We start from the raw sequence: 23,095 nt of genomic DNA on the forward strand, positions 1-23,095 counted from the left end.
AGCCATTGCGATTGGTTGCCAGAGGTTACAGTGTATCATTACCGCTCACTGACTGGTTGCTAGAGGTTACAGCACACATTACGGCTCAATGATTAGTGGCTAGAGTTTACAGTACATGATTTCTGCTTGTTGATTGGTTAACAGAGATTACTGTGGATATGACCTCAGGGTATACCTATCAATGCTGCCGGCTGCCCCTATTTACATATGAATGGTGCCGCTATTTACATATGAATGCCCATAATTTACATGTAAACGCAGGGTCTGCAGGTGAGTCATCTTTACACAACAATAGGGCAGAGCTGGGCAGCCTTAGTAGCAGCAATTCACACTGAGATATTGGGACACAGCACAGGACTAAAACCTCAAGGGACGAGGGAATTTAAACCAGGATAGTTGGCAAGTATGAGGCAGCTGCTTTGGGCCCCACAACAATGACAGGGCCCAGGTCAGCTGCCCCTTTTGCCCTGCCTTAAAAACAGCTCTGCTCAGAAGTAAAGATGGACAGAGGTTCACCAATCAGTAAAAATTGTCAATTTCAGAATAATGTTCATCGTAAATTTGCAAAGACTTTAAATATATCATCAGCTACAGTACATCATATCAAAAGCTTCAGAGAATCTGGAGAAATCTCTGTGCGAAAACAAGGGCGAAGCGCAATATTGGATGCCCCTTGATCTTCGGGCCTTTAGATGGCACTGCATTAAAAATCAGGCATGATTCTGTGATGTCCATCAATGCATGGGCACAGGAATACTTTTAAAAATCACTGTCTGTGAACAGTATGCCGTGCAAAAATGCTAGCTAAAGCTGTATCATGCAAAGAACATGATACAGAAATGCTACGGTCTTCTCTGGGCCAAAGCTCATTTAAAATAGTTTGTTGCAAAGTAGAAAACTGTTCTGTGGTCAGACGAATCGAAAGTTTACATTTTTTTTATTTTTGGCAACGTACATGTGTGTGTGGTATTCAAAAGACTAGCTGCTAGCACTGATCACACCCCCATATGCATGTGCATAAAAATCAATATATAAGAGTGCAGCGCTGAATCATAAAATATAAACAAATAGCAAAAATCACTGAATCAAACATATAAAGTGCATAATTAAATGTCCATGCAATAAAGTGCAAAAAAGTCCATATTAAAACTGAAAATTCCACAAATGGATGTTGATGGATGAACTAAAGATATTGAAATTGTATGTAAAACTTCCAGAACACCAACGAATCACCTCACTCGTGCTCTCCTCCAATGGGGATGTATAATGTATAGACTCACCTCTGGGAGTGCGACCCCCAACTAAGCAGGGTCAGACAATGCTTGTGAGCCACCCCAGGACTGAGATATCCGACTCAGCTGGCTCCTAAACTTCTCCTCCTTAGGATGGTGAGCAGCAGAGTATATGCAGAGAAAAAAAAGACACCAATAGTGCTTGAATTGATTAAAACACTTAACATGCGTTTATATTGTGAAATCTTGTATATAAAGTTTCCAGACCATCAAAAAACACTTTAACATGCGTTTATTATAATATACAGGGTACTCACAATATATGGGTGCTTCCAGTGCACCACACTATTATGGACACGGATTTAAAATGCAACATAGAGCTGCACATCCAAAATCTCAATCAGCTCCTAAAATCGATATAGAGCCCAAGTGCCTTTACTGTCCTAGCCCCCTCCCCCAACCCCGTGTTCGACACATGGTCAGGTGTCTTCCTCAGTATATTGTGAGTACCTGTGCATTTAGTAAACGCATGTTAAAATGTTTTTTGGTGGTCTGGAAACTTTATATACAAGATTTCCCAATATTAACACATGTTAATCATTGTCAATTGATCAATTCAAGCACTATTGGAGTCTATTTTTCTCTGCATATACTCTGCTGCTGACTTTCTGTGGAGGAGATTTTGGGAGAAGTTTAGGAGCCAGCTGAGTTGGATATCTCAGTCCTGGGGTGGCTCACAAGCATTGTCTGACCCTGCTTATTAGGGGGGAGGGAGGGTCGCACTCCCAGAGGTGAGCCTATACCCATTGGGGGAGAGCAAAAGTGAGGTGGTTCGTTGGCGGTCTGGAAGTTTTACAATATAGGATTTCAATTTTTTTTGGTTGTTCATCAATCAACATCCATTTGTGGAATTTTCACCGTTTTAAAATTGACTTTTTTGCATGGACATTTAATTATGCACTTTATATGTTGTTTGATTCAATGATTTTAGAGATTTGTTTATATTTTCATGCTTCAGCGCTGCACTCATATATTGAAGGTTTTAGAGCAGCACATGCTTCCATCCAGATGTTGCCATTTCAAGAAAGATCTTACATATTTCAGCAGGACAATGCTGTAATGGAAATTTGTAAGTTCTGTATATAATTGTCTCTTCTGTATATCATTTTTTTTTATCTCTGTTGTCAATAAAACACGAGTTTACAGAATTATTGCATCCTGTTTTTATGTAGATTTTACACAGCGTCCCAACTTTTGTGGAATTTGGGTTGCACTTTTAGAACGTTTCTAGCTATACAATCAATTGACAGGCAATACTGCTATAAAAGTCGCACTGTACCATTCTTATGCAAACTGACATCTTGTGAGACAGAGGAAGGCAACCCATCCATCATCGAAGTCCACTGCTTGAAACGAGATTCTGCCCCAGCTTCCTTTCCATAATCCATTGCACTGGAGCTAAAACCTGAAAAAATGATATTTAAAAAAAGCCATGATATAAAGAAACACTTAGGTCTTTATGGGCTCATACACACGTGTGTTTGCAGGTGAAAATGTCCTCTAGTGTTAAAGTCCTGCCATTTTTCATGTCCTGGAAGATGCAGGTGGCATGTACAGCTGGCAATTGAACTAAATGGCCGTTCGAGTAAACACTAATGCTTTCTTGCAGAAGTTTAGTGTTTGGGGGATATGTCATATGTACACTATATGTGTGGGTAAACGCAAGAAAGCGAATACAAGCATGCACAGCCATTCACTTCTATGGGTGATTGTAAGCACCAGTTGTGGCTTTCCAGGCACAGAAAAACAGCAGCATTTTTTTGCTTGATGAGATTTGTGCCTGTAAACCTCTATGTGCATGAGCCCTAAGCTGCCACTGTATGCACTAACACAAACTAATATAAACTGTGGTAAGTGCTTAAAGTGTAAGTTCACCTTAACAGAAAATCTGTAGGTGAACTTACACTAGACATCGCACCCGGTCCCGGCAATCTTCCGCTGTGACACCACTTTACCGATTCAAGGATTAGAACCCCCCGTGGCTTTCTCTCCTCTTCTCCAGCACTGACAGGACAAGCCAAGTAGGTTCTGATTGGTTGGTGGCGACCAATTAGAATGCCTCCTATACATACCTTTACAAGGTACATTTATGAGATTCAGCCACGGGGGAAAGCGGCTTTACGATGTGTCAGTGTTCGCCAGATTCAGGTACAGCGGGACCAGATGTGATGGGGAGGGCATCCAGTGTAAGCTCACCTTACAGATTTTTCTGTAAAGGTGAACTTACCCTTTAATGATGAACCAATGAAACAATGTTAAAAGTGACAATAAAATTAACCACTACTTACAGTTTTCATTTTAACATATTAAACAAAAACAAAAAATTCTCTACTCATCATAAAATCTACACTTATACACACAACACTGCTTTGAAAAACACCTAGGTGCCTTAAAAAACAAAAAGACAGTGGGGGAAGGAGCTACCCAATTACGCTTTTAAAATTTGGAGAATGTGTGAAATTGAGGCATCATGGCACAAAGCCCAGGATACACTTGCCTACCTGTTAGAGTGTGCTGCTAACGGAAACTGATTTTCACGGCTTCAGACAATGCTTGTGCAAATGGTTTGCAAAATCCAATTGAGATCATAACAGTGAATGCTGTTACAGTGAAGGCTTTTACTTGGGCTCTCTACAACCATAAACAGGAAGTCTGCTCTATGAAACCAGACCTAGGCATACAAGTACAACCTAATCACCCCGACTGCATGCAAGGAGTGTAGGGCCACTTCCTTTGGGGTAAATGGTTTAGGACCCAGTGATGAAATGTACTCATTCAGGTGGAAAATGGCACCACTTTTAGAAAAAAAGTCTTGGATGCGGGATGATTTTATTTTCACGCATCACCAAATATTGAGACATACAGGACAAGACTGCCAGTTCTGGCACCCTGCATGCTGAAGTGATGGTCACTAGAAGGCCATTTTCTGGGGCAATGTCAGCAGTGGGATCTCTCCGATGTTCTCAAAGGGTGAATTTGACAAAACAGATTATACCAGATTTGGGTCCCATGGTGACAATGGTGATCTTATAGAAGGGGCTACGTGATTAACTCCCAGAATGAAAGCACAGACAAGCGGCAGTGATGGCAGTGGAACAAAGTCCCCACGATGACACCTGACTGGGCTGAAAGATTGCTGCTGCTCCACTATGCAGTGTAGAAAAGTAAGGAAGTGAACAATAAAAAAAGAAAAAAGCATATCTTTAGGAATTTACACCATCCAAAATACATCTTCCACATACGATGGTAAATCTTATGAGACATGGCCTTGCAAACCCAAAGCATGGTAAGGAAACCGCATTCAAGAACCCTCAGTTTCTGAGTTCTTGTCTTTTAACAGCTACTGTAAGCATTTACCGTATATACTCGAGTATAAGCCGAGATTTTCAGCCTCTTTTTTGAGGCTGAAAGTGCCCCCCTCGGCTTATACTCGAGTCATCGCTGTCTGCCCGCTCGATCAGCGTGTCGAGCAGACAGACAGCGGCCATTCTGTAATTCAAAAGCCGCGCCTCCGGCTCCGCCTGTGATAGGCGGAACACTGAATTTCCCAGCAGCCTGTGTTCCGCCTATCACGGACATCGTATCATCCTCGTACTACGGACGAGGATGATACGATGTCCGTGATAGGCGGAACACAGGCTGCTGGGAAATTCAGTGTTCCGCCTATCACAGGCGAAGGCGGAGGCGCGGCTTTTGAATTTTACAATGGCCGCCGAGGCGCCGACGAAGAGGGCACGGGACGGAGGCAAGGCAAGGCACGGCACGGGACGGGACGGAGGCAAGGCAAGGCACGACACGGGACGGAGGCAAGGCACGGCACGGGACGGAGGCAAGGCACGGGACGGAGGCTCGGGACAAAGGCTCGGGACACAGGTAGGCTGGACACACACACACACACACACACACACACACACACACACACACGGATGGATACACACACACACAGGGATGGATGGATGGAGACACACACACACAGGGATGGATGGATGGATGGATGGAGACACACACACACAGGGATGGATGGATGGATGGATGGAGACACACACACACAGGGATGGATGGATGGATGGACACACACACACACAGGGATGGATGGACGGACACACAGGGATGGACGGACACACAGGGATGGACGGACACACAGGGATGGACGGACACACAGGGATGGACAGACACACACACAGGGATGGACAGGCATGTCTCACCCTCGGCTTATACACGAGTCAATAAGTTTGCCAGTTTTTTTGGGGGTAAATTGGGGGCCTCGGCTTATATTCGGGTCGGCCTATACTCGAGTATATACGGTAATGTGGAAGCCCAGTAAAAAAAAAAAAAAAGATTTTTTGTTTTCAAACGATTTTATTATGAGAGTACAGGCAATTTGTTACAGAAAATACCAGTTGCAAAAATAGCATTAATGGATACAAGGCCAAAAGTTATAATGTAGTTGGTGTCGCAACAGAATGGACAAAGAACACCCAAGTTTACATATCCAACAAACAGGAAAGTGTTATTTCAGAAATGATACAGGCCCGATGTGGTACAGGGGCGTCATCAAAGAGACCTCCATGAGGCATCTCCGGGAACAAATATGATCATAGAATAACCAACATTAAAATAAACAAAGAAAAGGAAAACAAAAAAAAGAGAAAAAAAAAGAAGAAGAATAGAATGCCTTCGATGCACTAGTTCAGTAATTTATCCAAGCCATGATGGTAGCTGTGTCACGTAGGCTCCAAAACCATCGTTATTCCAGCCCTTCCTCTAGTGCGGGAGGGGACCCTCCTCGCATAAGGTATAACCTCGATACCCGTCGCCCATGTGGGTCATGGGTCCTCTAGCCTGGACGTAAGGAGGAGGGCCGCCCATCCACTCCATTTCCCATCAAATACGTGCATGGAGTCCAAGAGAGTATGGTGGATGCGCTCCATTAGTCTAATGGACTCCATGCGGAGAATCACCTGCGACCATGGCACCAAGGGGCTCTTCCAATTCAGCGCTACCGCCCACTGAATGGCGCTAAAGAGAGTGTGGATCAGCCTTTGTTGTGGACGAGGGACCCCTGGGACATCAGCATAGAGAACACACATCTGGTACGAAAGCGCAATAGAGGTGCCAGTGATCCTCTCAACCAATACGGAGGTCTTGGCCCAGATATGCTCCAATGCTTTACACTCCCAAAAGGTGTGAAGGAGCGTGCCTCTATCCTGACATCCCCTAAAACAGGAGGCCGACACCAGGGGGAACATCCTATGCAGACGGTCAGGGGAATAATACCACCTGGTGTGAAGCTTAAGGGCCGATTCCTTGGTGGAAACAGAGCGAGTACATTTGTGCATATTGTCAACCATAACCTCCCAGTCTTCTACAGAAAATACCTGAGCCATCTCCGCCTCCCAGCCCAACATTGCCACAGACTTAGGGGCCACCTTGTACTCATTAAGGTGTCTATATAGAGCTAAGATGGTGCCCCTATCCCTGGCTGCCTCCCCACATAATCCCTCAAACAGCGTTCCTGGAACAAAGTGGAGTAGAAGTGTCTTATCTGGAGAAACTGATAGTGGGCCGACCTATCTAGATTGTGTGTTTGTTGTAAATATGCAAAGGAGCAGAAAGTAAAGTTCTGTAGTAAGGAGTCTAGTCGTGTAAGGCCACGTGCAGTCCACCTACTAAAGGATGTTTCTGAACGGAAGGCTGGGGGGAACCTGGGCTCCCCTATAAATGAAGACAAGAGGGGGACCCTGGATCTCAGTTGAAATTTCTGCCCATATAGGGCCCAAAGGTAGAGAGAGCCTGACCCACTATGCCATTCAGTGGGGAGATTTCCTTGTGGGAAACAGAGTTGGACCATAGTATCCCTGGGAGGTAATATGGGGCAATTGAGACGCCCTCGAAGCGCAACCATGGTATTGAGGATGGATCCATATGCCACTGCGCCGTCTGTATCAGTCGAGAGGCCAAAAAATATTTCCATAGGTCCGGACAGCCCAGACCACCCAAGTGTCTGGCTCTATATAATAGCGAACGATTCAGCCGGGGCTTTTTCTTTTGCCAGACAAATGAGAGTAAGAGTGCTTGGACTTCTTGTAGAGTGGAACGGGGGACATATATCGGTGGGGAACGAAACAAAAATAGAAGCTGTGGGAGAATGGACATTTTAACCGCTTGGATGCGCCCCAAAAATGAAATATGATAGGTGGACCATTGGTTAAGGAGGGATTTGATGGAAGAGAAGGCCTGCGGGTAGTTAAGGGAGTACAGCTGCTTGAGTGTCGGGGTAAGCTTAATACCTAAATATTGGAGAGAGTTATGGTTCCACGAATATTTGTAGGAGTCCTTAAGGGATGCTAAAAGGGGAGAGGGGAGGTGTATAGGCATGGCCATTTAGCCGGATTTACCCCCAATCCAGAAGCACTGTGAAATGAGGATAGGGAGGCGAATAGATTGGGTAGGGAGATAAGGGGGTCGGATAAGAACAAAAGAACATCATCAGCGTATAGACTGACCTTAAATTCCTGGTCCCCTTTCATATAGCCCCGTATGTTAGGGTTATCTAAAATGGATCTCGTCAGGGGTTCCATGGCCAGGGCAAAAAAAGGGGAGAGAGGGGACACCCCTGCCTCGTGCCCCGACCCAAGGGGAAATACGCAGAACTACCACCCGGGATCCTAATGCTTGTGCAGGGGTGATGGTACAGGGCCCGAAAGCCATGAACAAACTCCCCCTGAAAACCAAACTTAGCCAAGACAGCCTCCAAGTATGACCAGAGGACGCTGTCAAAGGCTTTATTTATATCCAGACTCAGCATCAGGACCCCCCGGGAGCCAGCATCCGCATCTTGGATAATATTGGAGGCCAAACGGATATTGTCAGTAATTTGTCTCGAAGGTATAAAGCCCGTTTGTTCTGGAGAGACAAGGGAGGTGATGATCAAGGCTAGGCGGTCTGCTAAAATTCTCCCAAAAATTTTTAGATCGTTGTTAATAACGGAGATAGGTCTAAAATTTTGAGGTTGGGTGAGGTCTTTCCCTGGCTTCGGGGTGAGTGACAGGCTAGCTAAGAGCATCTCCTCTGGAAAATGCTGCCCCCTTAAGATAAAGTTGTAGAGCTTGGTCAGTTTAGGGAGTAAGGAGTCCGCAAATTTCTTATAGTAGGTCGCCGAAAAACCATTGGGGCCTGGGGTTTTAGCGGGCTTGAGGGAGGATATGACCGAGGCCACCTCTTCCGTCGTGCAAGGGGCATTAAGGGTCAGTAGTTGTTCAGGGGATAGGCAAGGAAGCCGTAGGGGGTCTAACCAGGACTGAGGGGGAATTCGGGGAGGGGAACTTGGAGCCGCATACACCTGTTGATAGAAGGAGGTGAAAATTTGCAACACCTCCCTGGGGTGGGAGGTGAGATTACCATCCCTGTTCCTCAACTTGTATACGTGAGTGGGCTGGGAATGCTGCTTGAGTTTCCTAGCAAAGGACGTAGAGGCAGAATTGTTGTTTAAAAGGAACCGTGCTTTGGCCCATCTAAGGGATTTTTCAGCGTGTTCTGACAAAATAGTGTCCAGGGTCCTCCGTTTGTCATTAATCTGGTTTAACACGTCCTGGGATGGGGAATGGCTATGTTGATGGTAAAGTTTATGGAGGTCTAAGGTGAGCTGTCGGGCTTCAAGTGCTTTCTGTCTTTTCCTGGTCGTGGAGATCTCTATCAGGTGTCCCCTCATAACCGCCTTATGGCCCGTCCAGAGGGTAGTAGGGGCAATGTCCTCGATGTCATTTAGTCTAAAGTATTCCGCGAGGCGTTCGGCCAATTGCTCGCGCACCAGAGGGTCCGTAAGGAGGGAATCATGCGCCAGGACCAGTCAGCATATGGGAGGCCTATACTAGAGAGACAGCAGGAAACAATGTGATGGTCCGACCATGGGCAAACATGTATGTTAGAGGAGGTAGAGTTCGCAAGTAAAATGGGGGTGCAGAACAGGTAGTCCAAACGTGAGTATGTGTCATGGGGGTGGGAGAAAAACGTGTATTCCCTAGAGCCTATATTATGCGCCCTCCATACGTCTGAGAGCTGTTGGTCTTTCAGTGAGGTCAGGAGAGACCTGGGAAATGCGTTACTGGCCTGGCTATCACTCGACCTATCCAGCTTCAAGTGAGCCACCAGGTTGAAATCCCCTCCTATTAAAATGTGGGAGGAGTGAAATTTTTCCAGAACTTGGAAAAAGCTCTTGAAAAAGGTAGCCTGTGCAGAATTAGGGGCATACACAGAGGCCAGGGTCAGGGACTTGTCCTGTATAGAGCCCTGAACTATAACAAACCTACTAAGTGGGTCGATATAAGACTGTTGAACCTGGAACAATACTGTGTTTTTTATAAATATGGCCACCCCTCTGGTCCTGGACTCATAAGTCGAGTAAAAACATTGTTTGTAGGATTTGTCAAAATAGGAGGGATGATTACTAGTGAAGAAATGAGTCTCCTGTAAGAGGAGGATCTCCGCCCCTAAGGACTTATAAGACCTAAAGGCCTTCCTCCTTTTTTGTGGGGAATTAAATCCCTTTACATTGTGAGTTATAATTTTAAGACCCATGAGTCATCCACTGAGAGAAGTTTACAGGATGAGAGGAGCTCAGTCCAAGAGGGGCGCCCACATACAACATCAGCAATATAACTCTAGCATAAACAGCATCATTAACAGAGCAGAGAGCAGCAATACCATCGCTAACAATCACTAGCAATGCAAAATTTGCAGCATGAGTAGTAAAAAAAAATGGCATCAAGGCAGTAGAGAAAAAAATAAAATAAGAACAGAAACTCAGAGAACAGTAAGTGAAAGTTCCTTAGCAACCTGAAAAACGTGCCTAAAAGTGACACTATACAGTCTTGGGGGGTGAGGGGAGAAAGGCTCCCCTCTACCCAAAGAAAAAAAATAACCTGGACCCAATGGTCCAAACCTCCAACCCCGCGAGTCCAGCAGCGTATCCCTCCACTCAAGGAACCAGGCGATGATACCTGCCAGCGGTCTAGCATCCTGGACAGCGTAGAGTCCTGGGGGAGCCCGCCGGGCTCAACGGGTATGGAGTCAGGGGGGCAGGCCAGTGTGCGGAGCAGAGAATCGACTTCCAAGCAGGAGACTTTCTAAGTTGTCTAGCATGTTGGGAGAGACTATGTAGAAACCCACCGAGAGACGAACTTGTCTTCAGGTCCGGCGGTCCCTTCTGGGGGGAGGGGTGGCCCAGATGGCGGAGTGGCATGGAGTTGATGGCAGTCGTGGTAAGGCGACGGCATCTAGGAGGCCCAGTTTTACCAGAAGCTCCTTTCCCTCGGCGGGAGTAAGCACAGTGTAAGTCGTGCCATTATGCGGGACTTGCAACTTAAATGGGAATCCCCATCTGTAGCGGATCCTTGCTGACTGTAGCACTGTGGTGACCTCTTTCATTCTTCTACGTTTATCCAACGTGGTAGGAGAAATATCTGGGTAGATTTGTATGGGTGCATTCTCTAGACGCAAATTCGGGGTGTTTCTCGAAGCCCGCAGCACTTCCTCTTTTACTAGAAAGTCCTTTAGACACAGAACTATGTCTCTCGGGGGTTTCTCGGGGGGTGGCGCAGGGCCCTGTGGATCCTGTCACAGGCGAAGGCCGTAAGCGGAGCCTCAGGGAGCAACATATGGAACAGCTTCTGGACCGTAGGCAAAAGACCCGTCACTGACGCGGGGACCCCTGCACCCTAAGATTGTTGCGTCTGTTCCTATTGTCCAAATCTTCGATGTGCGCTTGGAGCTGGGAAACCGTTTCTGACAAAACCTAGTGGTCTTTACGAAGATCTGAGCAGGCCAGAGAAAGTTCGTCGTGCTTAGTCTCCAGCAAATCCATTCGGGAACCCAGGGCCGCAATCTCCAAGGAGAGAGTATTGGTAGACTTGTGCAGCTCAGACTGGAATTTCTGTGCCAGCTTATCATACATCAGTGTAAGGCCGCGTACACACGGGCGGACTGTCTGACGGACTTGGTCCGCTGAAACGTGTTTCAGCGGACAATCCGCTCGTGTGTGGGCTTCAGCGGACTTTTTCAGTGGACAGTCTGGAGGACTAAGTCTTTCGGAATTTCCGTAATATTGTCCGTCCAAACTTGGTTTCAGCGGACAGTCCGCTCGTGAGTAGGCTAGTTCGACGGACTAAGTATGGCGCATGCTCAGAAAGGATTTACACGGCCGAAGGTTGCATTGCAGTGTATTGGACGTCGTATTTCTAGTCCCGTCATACGTGCCGTACACGTCATCGCGCAAGCTTTCAGCGGACTGTCTGTTCGTCGTGTGTGGTCAAGTCCGTTCATTCAAAAGTAGGACGGACTGTCTGTCGGATTGTCTGACGGACTTAGTTGGACGGATAGTCCGCCCGTGTGTACGCGGCCTAAGGCTCTCATCAAGGTCAGCTTTAGTCAGGTGTAAAGAGTACTCACTGTCCACCAGGGAGTGTGCTGGGGAGGTCGCCGCAGCCCGTGGAGGAGTCTGTGCCTGCTTCGTCTGGGCGCCATCTTGAGCCATCCCGCCCTGTTCCCGCGCCCGTAGCAGATAGGTCGTCAGGGATTTCTGAGCCGGTGTGCTACAGCGATGTTTGGGTCCCGGCATGCGCCGAGCGTTCCGCCAGGGGTGCGGAGTGAAATCGGGCCAAAAATCTGTGCTGGAAGCCCCGGGGAAGTGCTTTTAGTCTCCGTGCTTCACGGAGCTCTCAGCCTGTGCGTCCTATCTCGTGCGCGCCGCGCATGCGCCCCCCAAAAAAAAAATGATTTTTAAAACACTTACCTGTAAAATCCTTTTCTTGGATTACATCATAGGACACAGGGCCTCAAGTATTTACTTAGTGGGTTATGGGCCTACCTTCAGGTGTTGACACTGGTATAACCAATACAGGAAGTTGACTCCCCTATATAACCCCTCCTTCATCCAGGAGCACTCAGTTTTTGTAGCCAAGCAATATAGGCAATATACTCTCACCCCATAAAACAGAGGGGCAGGAGGTAAGGTGTTTTAAAAATCCTATTTTGTTTATCGTACATCATAGGACACAGAGCCTCAAGTATTTACTTAGTGGGCTATCCCATAGCAATGCTACTTGAGGGAAGGGAGACACAACCCGTAGGGTAACCCCCAGACCTGAGGACTTATACTGCTGCCTGCAGCACACTGTGCCCGAAGGCAATATCCTCATTCCATCTTACATTCATTAATTCAAATTTAAAATGACAATTTTGCAAATGTATGTACTGAAGACCAAGTTGCGGCCTTGCAGGTCTGAGACATGGAGGCCTGGTGACGCACTGCCCAAGAAGCACCAACAGCTATGGTAGAGTGCGCCTTAACATGAAAAGGGTGAATCTTTCCCCTTAAATCATAAGTTTGAATTGTAACTTGCCGAATCCACTAAGTAACAGTGGATTTTGATGCTGCCTGTCCTTTTTCAGGACACTCTGGCAGAAGAATAAGACATCAGTCTTACGAATCTGAGCAGTTTTCTTTAAATAGGTTTTCACTGCTTTCATTAGATCAAGACAATGTAATGACTTTTCTTCCCTTGAACATGGTCTTGGGAAAAACCATGGCAGGACAATATCTTCATTCAGATGAAAGCCTGAAACCACCTTTGGCAAAAAGCCTGGACGAGGGTGTAACACCACTCTGTCCTCATGAATAATCAAATATGTCTCTTTACAAGAAAGAGCAGCCAATTCTGAAACCCTCCTTGCTGAGGATATAGCAACCAAAAATATCAGCTCCCTAGTCAGAAGGACTAAGTGTACATGCTGTAACGGTTCGATTGGCTGTTTTTGCAACACCGGCAAAACTAAATTTAAAAGTCCCAAGAGCTTAAGGGTGATTTAACTGGCAGACTAATCCACAGGCTGAGACTTGGCCCTTAATAGTACTCAGGGCCAACTTCATTTCTATGCTTAAATTTTAGAAAGGCAAGAATTCTGCCTATGATATATCTCCAAGGGTGCCAACCCTTGGATTCACACCAGGAAACAAGCTTTCCAGACTCTAATATATAGCTCTAGAAGCTGGCTTCCTAGCATAGAGATAACTGACCTGGAAAGCCCACGTTTATTCAGAATGTGGGTCTCAATAGCCAAGCCGTTAAATTTAGCGTTCGTAAAGTAGGATGGAATATCGGCCCCTGAGATAGCAGGTCTGGCATTTGTGGGAGGAGCCATGGACCCTCCACTGCCATCTTTACGATCTCTGCGTACCATGACCTTCTGGGCCATGCTGGTGCTACCAGTATTACCGATTTTCTTTCCAGCTTGATCCTGCAAAGAACTTGAGGTAGCAACTGAATCGGGGAAAAGTGCATAGATCAGTAGAAACGGATCCCACGGGGTCGCCAACGCATCTGTTCCGTATGCGAGTGGGTCCCCTGTCCTGGATGCAAAGTTGACTAGCTTAGTGTTGAATCTGGACACTAGAAGGTCTACGTCCGGAGTCCCCCATCCTCTTGGGGTGAAGAGACCATTCTCCTGGGAATAACTGCCGGCGACTTAGATAGTCCACCTGCCAATTCTCTACTCCCGGAATGAAAACTGCCGTTAGGCATGGGACATTCTCTTCTGTCCAAGTTAGAATCTGGTTCACCTCTCTCTGAGCTGAGAGACTCTTGGTGACCCCTTGTGATTGATATATGCCACAGCCGTGGCATTGTCAGACTGGATCCTGGCAGGACAATTCTTTAACCTGGAGGTCCAGGTTTCTAGAGCCAGATACACTGCCGGAATCTCTAGGATGTTGATGGGCAAGGCTCCTGCTCCCCAGCCTGAAAGGCTGGCATCTGTCATTACTACCTTCCAGATAATTGGTCTGAAGGACTTTCCCTTCAGCAGGTTCCAAGATAGTAACCACCAACTGAGGCTTTGGGACACTCATAGGGACAGCCACATTGGCAAGTCCAAAACTTGAATTGTTTTGTTCCAAGCAGACAGGATACTGTTTTGAAACAGTCTCGTATGGAATTGGGCATAGGGAACTGCTTCGAATGAAGCTACCATCTTCCCTAACAACCTCATGCAAAGGCAAATTGATTTCTCTTCGACCCGATCATCCTCACCAGCTCTTGTATGGAGCTGATCCTTGTGGGAGGCAAGCACACCCTTTTCTGGGCTGTGTCTATGATCAGGCCCAGATACTCCAGACTTCTTAGTGACTTTAAGGAGGATTTCTTTAGGTTGAGAATCCAACCCAAACCTTCCAGGTAACTGCTTGTAATGGCTACACCTTGCTTCAAGCGAGCCACTGACTGGTCTATTAACAATAGATCGTCTAAGTCAGCCAAGACAGTTATGCCCTGTGCCCTTAACCTGGCTAGAGGTGGGGCTAATACCTTAGTGAATACCCGAGGTGCTGTAACAAGCCCGAAGGGCAAGGCTATAAACTGAAAATGCTTCTGTTCTACTTCGAACCGCAGAAACCTCTGGTGAGGAGGAAATATAGAGACATGCAGATATGCATCTCTGATGTCGATGGATGCCAGAAGTTCTCCTCCTTGCAGGATGGAAATGATGATTGACTCCATGCAAAAGGAGTGGATCTTCAGGAACTGATTTCGATTCTGTAGATCTAGACTTGGTCTGATATCCCCATTTGGCTTTGGCACGGTAAATAGGTTTGAGTAAAACCCCAAACCTTGCTCTTGTTTGGGAATCTGTCTGATCACCCCTTGAGCCAATAATCGGTCTAATTGCTTGCAACAGGGATTGCCTTTTCCCTGGATCCTCGGCAACGTTTGATCTCAGAAAACGAGACGGTGGAAACTTTCGAAGCTCTAACTTGTATGCTAGAGACACTGTGGAGAGTGTCCATTTGTCCTGAATCTCCCTTTGCCAGACTTCTGAGTACATCAGAAGTCTTCCCCCCACCTTGGTGAGGGGAGATGCCTCTTCATAATGAGGTCTTGTATTCTGCTTTGCAGACTTGCGGCCCCAGGTCTTCCTTTATGCCTGGTCTGATGGCGGAGGCCAAACAGTTTAAACGAAGGATGCTAATATTTTCTTTTGACTGGCAAGAGAGTACTCTTTCTGCTGGAAATTGTTTGAATGTATTTATCCAAACTATCGCCAAATAATCGTTCTCCCTTAAAGGGGAAACTAGTTAGAAGGTTCTTACAAGGCGTTTCAGCTGACCAACCCTTTTACCAAAGGGTCCTTCGCATATGTATATGTGATGCCTGATGAATAGAATCCTTCATGGCATAATGCTTTAGGTAGCTCAGCCAGTTCCTGTGCTTGTTGTGCAGGGAGCTCATTTGAGACATCTGTGAACTGGTCCTTTAAGGACTGACAGACGGCTATAGCTGCAATTGCAGGCTGAGCAACAGTACCTGATAAGGAAAAGAGGATTTTAACAGACCTTACAACTTCTTATCTGTTGGATGTTAAAGCATTAGCGCATTGTCCACCGGACAAGTTAAACTTTATTATTATTTATTTTTCACATTGGAAATCGCAGCGTCAACTGCTGAAACTTTCCATCTTTTAGTGAATTTTTCTTCCATCGGATAGAGACTTGAGAGTCCCTTTGGAGGGGAAAAATGCTTATCCGGATGATCCCATTCGGTATAAATAATGCGGGAAACGCATACAAAGGCTGTAAAGGCTTCAGGAACCCAAGGAGGAGACCGGACCTTCAGCTAAATCTGCATGAAAGCAGAGTGAACCTTTGTAAGGCTCTGTACTTCAGATTGTGAAGTAGGAAGCTCAAGTATTGTTTCCTCCGCAGAGGAATAATCGGCATGTCTTTTCTCCTGATCATGTGAGGGCAATACCCCATCCTGTCCCCATAATTCTTTTGGACCCTCCACTGGCTGTAAAGAGTCTATGGTGGGAGGGGGATCTAGGACGCTTCCTATACACTTGGATAGAGGATGCAATTAAAGCTGCTAATCTTCCTTCTAAGCCTTGCAAGGCAGAGGAAAATGCATCTTCAGTCACATATACAGGGGCTGAAGTGCATGAAGCAGTTGCACCACCGCTAGCTTCCAGTGACTCACTCTGGCTTGTCATATCTGATCTCTCCGAAGAGGAAGACAGTATGGAGGCATAACTGTGATTCCCAGTGCCTGGGGGTGACACCTTTGGTACCTTTACGGTAGGTCTGGAAGACATAGTGCAAAGCACAAAGCAGAAGCACACACAAAATATTTGCTTGACAGCAATTCTAGCAAAGACAATGTCAACAAAATAACAGTTCTTTTGCTGCTAAGTAACAATAGTTTTTTTCCTGTCTGGAAATGCCTTGTTACACCCTTATGTGCCCAGCGCTCTGGTGTCTCTTAGTGTGACAGACTGCCTCTTCATTTAAAAAGTCTTTCTGAAATGAGTGTCTGTGATATAAAGCCTCAGGTGGAACCTGATTGGCATCCTCAGCGCTTCCCCCTCAGCTATGTGGCGAGTGCTGTGTGTGTGTGGACGTTACATCCATATACAGCGCCATGTGACCTTGCGGACATGCCCCTCTGCATCCTCAGGCCCTGCTGGGGACCCGAATGGCCAACACAAAGTAAGGTGAATATCTGTAACTTGTGGACGTACTATATATCTCGGGAAGAGGGGGAGGGGTTGTCAGCAGATTTATAGTCTTTAAAACCACAGAGACACAGGGAGTTTCCCCAATGTTACTAGGTGGAAATGCTGGATTGTAATTAAACCATGCAGCTAAAGCAGCTGCGTCAACCCAGCCACCGCCCATATAGAAGTTTATACACATCTCTGTATTAGCAACTGCTGTATTTTTACCAAATCCCACAAGGTTTTGGCCCCCCTAACTTAATATTTGGTTGCACACCCTTTGGAAAAAATAACTGAAATCAGTTTCTCCCTATAACCATCAATAAGCTTCTTACACCTCTCACCCGGAATTTTGGAACACTCTTCCTTTGCAAACTGCTCCAGGTCTCTTATTGGAAGGGCGCTTTTTCTCAACAGCGATTGTAAGATCTCTCCACAGATGTTCAATGGGATTTAGATCTGGACTCATTGCTGGCCACTTTTGAATTCTCCAGCGCTTTGTTGCCATCCATTTCTGGGTGCTTTTTGACGTATGTTTGGGGTCATTGTCCTGCTGGAAGACCCAAGATCTTGGACGCAAACCCAGCTTTCTGACACTGGGCTCTACAGTGCGACCCAAACTCCTTTAATAATCCTCAGGTTCCATGATGCCTTGCACACATTCAAGGCACCCAGTGCCAGAGGCAGCTAAACAACCCCAAAACATCATTGAATCTCCACCATATTTCACTGTAGATACTGTGTTCTTTCCTTTGTAGGCCTCATTCCATTTTCAGTAAACAGTAGAATGACGTGCTATACCAAAAAGCTCTATCTTGGTCTCATCTGTCCACATTTTCCCAGAAGGATTTTGGCTTACTCAAGTACATTTTGGCAAATTGTAGTCTTGCTTTTTTTATGTCTCTGTGTCAGCAGTGGTGTCCTCCTGGGTCTCCTGCCATATCGTTTCATTTCATTTAAATGTCGACATATAGTTTGCGCCGACACTGATGCTCCCTGAGACTGCAGGACAGCTTGAATTTCTTTGGAACTTGTTTGGGGCTGCTTATCCACCATCTGGACTATCCTGTGTTGCAACCTTTCATCAATTTTTCTCTTCCATCCACACCCAGAGAGATTAGCTACAGTGCCATGGGTTGCAAACTTCTTGATAATGTTGCGCACTGTGGGCAAAGGCAAATCTAGATCTCTGGAGATGGACTTTCAACCTTGAGATTGTTGATATTACCACAATTTTGGTTCTCAAGTCGTCAGACAGTTCTCTTCTCCTCTTTCTGTTGTCCATGATTTCAGGTGTGATTTTTATATTGCCCACGCCTGTTACTTGCCCCAGGTGAGTTTAAAGGAGCATCACATGCTTGAAACAATCTTATTTATGCACAATTTTGAAAGGGTGCCAAAAATTATGACCAGCCCATTTTTGGAATTTTGGGTGACATTATGTCCAATTTGCTTTTTTTTTGCTTTGTTCCAATACAAACAAAGGGAATAAACGTGTATAGCAAAACGTGTTACTGCAATACTTTTCTGTGAGAAATACTTGATTTTCTGGACAAATGTCTGGGGTGCCAACAATTTTGGCCATAACTGTGTGATCAGCTCCTCCTATCCTGTATACGCCCAATGGCTAAATGTATGCAATATGTATGCAATATCTTGGGGACCATAGACTATCATAATAATATCTTATAACCAGATCCCTGTATAGCATATGAGATGGAGAACTTATGGATATTTTTTTAAGGCTTTAGATCTAGAAATTTAAAAATTCCACCCTTCTTGGGCACAATAAAGAGGTTTGAGTAAAACCTGAGTTATTTCTGTAGTAGGTACTAGAATCACCACGAGTGCCAATGTTGCCACTCAGTTACAACTCTCTATGTTGCATGTTTTAAAGGGGTAGGTTCCCCAAAAGCACATAGACCATGCCACTAGCCTTCGCTATCTGCCATACATCTTCTGTGCCTTACCAGGGAGATTCCAGGAAAACACAGTGACCTGGACCCCAGCCCCAGTAGGCAATACCACACTAAGGGGAACACTGGATAGTTCATACACCCAGACATTAACCTCTTTGGACAACATATAAAAGGAGCAGGGGAGGGAATGGGACATAAAGGGTGGGGAAGGAATGAACCTACTCACTGCACCTTCCCACACAGCCATCTGCCATGCTATTTTCAGCCCACCACCAGCTGGAACCGAGGTCCTGCAGGACTGTAAGGGAATAAATGCTGACAAGCCACAATACATATGTCTAAGTATAAGCAATGACAAGGTCCATCATTTGAAGTGTTCACTCTCATTTAACACAGCCATTATCAAAGCTAGCAGATTGTGTCCCAAGGACTACAAGCCTTACATTCTGTTAGTGTGTGAGTAACACAAATGCAATTGAAGGAAACCCTCATAAATCTTAAGTACTGCACTATGGAAGCAAATTATTTAATATCTTTTGAGTGCTAGCGGCCTAGCTGTGGTTCCAGACATCAATAAGGGTCCTGGGGAGACCCATTTCCCTGTGCAGGGTGAGACTACTGTTTTAATGGTCATGGATAGCTGGTAAGCAGGCTACTTACTCACTTGGGTGTGGAACCGTATGCACATTCTTAGAAGGATCTTTCACAGATCCTTCCTCTGCAATCTGCCCTTGAGATCTTACACGGATGGGTGTTGTTTAACCCTTTATTTATGGATCAAAATTTTTACTGGGACTTTGCTTTAGTTTTTTTTTTCATTTGAAAACTTTGCAATGTTGTTATTCTATTAGCGCTGCACTTATTTTGTATCTATTTAAAGATATATATAGTAAATATTAGAAATATGGGATGTCCTTTTCTCTCTTTTTGGGCGGTTGAGATAAAACGTTAAAACGTATTTACCAAGCACATTGTGGTCACGTAGAAAATTTGTAGTAAATACTTTGACAATATATAGTGTATATATATATATATATATATATATATATTTTTATTTATTATGATTATACAGGATTTATATACATTAGGGCAGACAGTACAATTACAATACAATTCAATACAGGGGGAATCAGAGGGTTTATTAGAGCTTACAATCTAGGAGGGAGGGTCAAGTTATATACTGTTTATATGTATATATATATATCTATATACAGATATCCATACATCACTAAGGTGTTAACTTGGTATAACCGTTTCCTTTTTTACTTTCAGCAATCATACTTTGGAGCACCCTATGTACCCCTGAGGAAGCAATTAATGCGAAACACGTTTGGGTAAAGCAACCCTCCCCATCTAACATTCATTGGATAAATATATCTTGTACAGTTCTATGTCATTATTCGATTATATATCATTGGAAGGGGAGGAAGGGGAGGGGGATGCTTTATTATGGGGCTGGTATCTGTCAATATGGTCTGCTAAACCTATGTTTTTAGAGGATTCGTTACCACAAATTCTTTTAATTGATTTCCCAATAAATGTGATCAATTTTAACAATGTTTTTTGTATCACTGTGATAGAAGGTGTCGACACCTTAAAAATGTCACCATCTCTACTATTTGAGAATATATTGGACTTATATATGGAATCGTTTATCCTATACATATAGCCTTCTGGCAACTGCTCACTAGGTCTCTGGTATCAATGTTTTTTTTATGGATCCTTATATGTAATGTTGAGAAACTGTACATAATCTTTCCTGTCTGGTAATGAAAATTTCTTAAAAAAGAAAATAAATCTGGGATGTCCAAAAGCAGTCGAAAAAAGGGGGTAGGCAACAGCCATTAAAAGTTGAAATCACAGAGTATTGAAGGATTTAACCAGCTGAATGAAGAATAGAGGAAGCAGGGTAAAATATGGAAATTGCCACAACCAATGGAGAGGCAACACAGGATCAATCTTGCGCTCCAAACCAGGACGGGTAATCCAGTAAGGGAAAACCCCTACCTGTAGAATGATTGGCTTGAATTAATGTGGAGGACAAGTAATCATCCACCATGAAGAAAACAGGTGGACTAACCACATGAACAGCAAAAAAAAACTTGTAATGACAAGAAGGAATGTTTACTAGTGTAAAGACCTAAGACTAACATTTATTATTTCATTATTGACTTCAGGGAAAGGAAGCTTGGCTAGACAAGGTATGTCAAGGAAAAACACCAACCATTCTACAGCTGTAAGCTTATGTTGAAACTTCTTACTCTTCAATTCAATGAGAGGTAGTTCCATAAGAAGAAGGATGCTCTCTGATAGAGCTCAGCAGATAATCTTTTTTTTTTTTTAATACAAACTTTTATTGAGACTTATAAAGAAAAAATAGGCACATACATAGAGCGACTGAGTGCTCCAGAATACAACCATCAAAGTACAGTACATCGAGTTAACAATAATACATTGCTTGCAGTAAAGGAGTAGCAGGCATACAAGTATAAAACAGAATAATGGATGGTAAGTAGCTGCTATCCAACGCAGTAGTCATTGCTCATGGGGGTATAAAGAGCGAGGCATCCGACAGAGATAAAGTATCCCCCACTATACCAAGCACTGGGGTAGTGACTGTAACATCGATAAACAACAAACATAGAAATGCCAATGAAAACCAAAGAAAAACAAAAATCATAACGTAAGACAATAACTAAAACTGAATTAATGAAATAAATGCTCCCAAAGGGTACGGGACTGCAAGATCCTCCACCTAGGTCTGAACCCCGTTCGGGGGCGAGCAAACTCCCATGAAGCCCCAGCCCAAAGGCTAAGGGTATCAGGGGGACCAAGTCTTCCATTTAAGCTCGTATACCGGCATGGTGTCCAAAATTGTATGGGAAATCCTCTCCATTAACTGTATTGCAGCCATCCTCTTGAGCACCCGCTCCCATGCTACCGTGGGCGAACGCCAGAATAAGGCGATCGACCAGTGTACTGCACTAAAAAGAGTATGGGAGAGCTTTTGCTCTGGGGGGGTAGAGCCTGGGATATCAGCAAAAAAGAGGCACATTTGGAAGGAAAGTGTGACCGGGGTGCCAATGATACCCGACACTCTGTCCTGCACTTTCTGCCAGAGGGATCTGAGAGCTGGGCAGCTCCAAAATATATGGAGATGAGTGCCCGCATCAGGGCAACCCCGAAAACAAGATCCAGAAACGGTGGGGAAAAAGGTATGCAGCTTCGCAGGGGTGTAATACCACCTGGTATGGAGCTTCAGCACCGTTTCCTTAACCGCCTCGGACCTGGTACACTTATGCATGTTAGAAATTCTGCAAGACCACTCCTCTGAGGAGACTTCCTCTCCTGTCTCCAGTTCCCATTTAATTATGGCCGCAGATTTCTCAGAGAGGCCCACATCTGTAAGGGATGAGTATAAGATAGAAATACCGCCCCTATCTCTAGATCCCGGGCCACATAGTCTCTCAAATAAGGTGTCCACCCCCCAGGTGGCCCTCGGGAAATAAGTGTTATAAAAATGTCTAATTTGCAAGTAGCGAAAAAATTCAGAATTAGGTAGGGCATGAGAGGACCGGAGGGATCCGAAAGACCGAAAGGCCCCCCTGACATGTAGGGTACCGTAGGTGATCAGATCCCCCCTAGTCCATAATGCAAAACCAGCATAATCCTGGAGGGCCGCAGGGAACTCAGGGTTCCCGATAAATGAGGCCAGTTTAGGGTTAGGGGAACGAAGTGAGAATTTCCCACTGTACAGGGACCATAAGCGAAGTGACTGACTCACCACTGTATTCAGGGCTGAGAGCTCTTTAACGTGTAAGGACTTATTCCAGAGAAGACCGGGGAGGTAATATGGGATCACCGAGGCCCGTTCAAAGCGCAACCAGGGCACTGATCTCGGGGGATAGTGCCATTGGGCAAGCTGGAGAAATCTGGCTGAGAGGTAGTACAACCAGATATTCGGTAAACCCAGACCTCCCCTGTCTCTACTCCTGTACAACATATGTTTGCCCAAACGAGGTTTTTTGTTGTGCCAGACAAACTTATTAATATCGCTTTGTAGAGATTCCAGGGTGAGACGGGAAATATAGTTGGGCAGGGATCTGAATAAAAATAATAGTTTAGGGAGGATCGACATCTTAACCGCCTGAACCCTGCCTAAGAATGAAATATGGTAAGAGTCCCAGGTGTGTAACAGCTGTCTAACTCGGGAAAACATAGCCGGATAATTAGCAAGGTATATTTTATGGCTAGAAGCCGCTAGCTTAATTCCCAGATAAGAGAAGGTCTGGCAATCCATAGGGAAACCAAAGTTCGCTTGAATCTGAGCTGCTATCTGTTGGG

The 23,095-nt window shown here is 45.2% G+C and overlaps 1 protein-coding gene across 13 annotated transcripts in view; it reads right to left on the reverse strand.

Annotated features, from left to right (window-relative positions):
- Window positions 1-23,095, reverse strand: part of TNRC6B (trinucleotide repeat containing adaptor 6B) — a 1,034,757-nt gene that overhangs the window by 143,574 nt on the left and 868,088 nt on the right. For all 13 annotated transcript variants that reach the window (XM_077452437.1, XM_077452434.1, XM_077452436.1 and 10 more), the window contains one exon: window positions 2,572-2,697. In XM_077452437.1, coding sequence (XP_077308563.1) covers window positions 2,572-2,697 — 126 coding nt within the window. The remainder of the gene's footprint in view (window positions 1-2,571; window positions 2,698-23,095) is intronic.

Source organism: Lithobates pipiens, unplaced genomic scaffold, assembly GCF_037356315.1.
Source record: "Lithobates pipiens isolate NorthernLeopardFrog02 unplaced genomic scaffold, aLitPip1_a1.2 Scaffold_23, whole genome shotgun sequence".
Taxonomy (NCBI): Eukaryota; Metazoa; Chordata; class Amphibia; order Anura; family Ranidae; genus Lithobates; species Lithobates pipiens.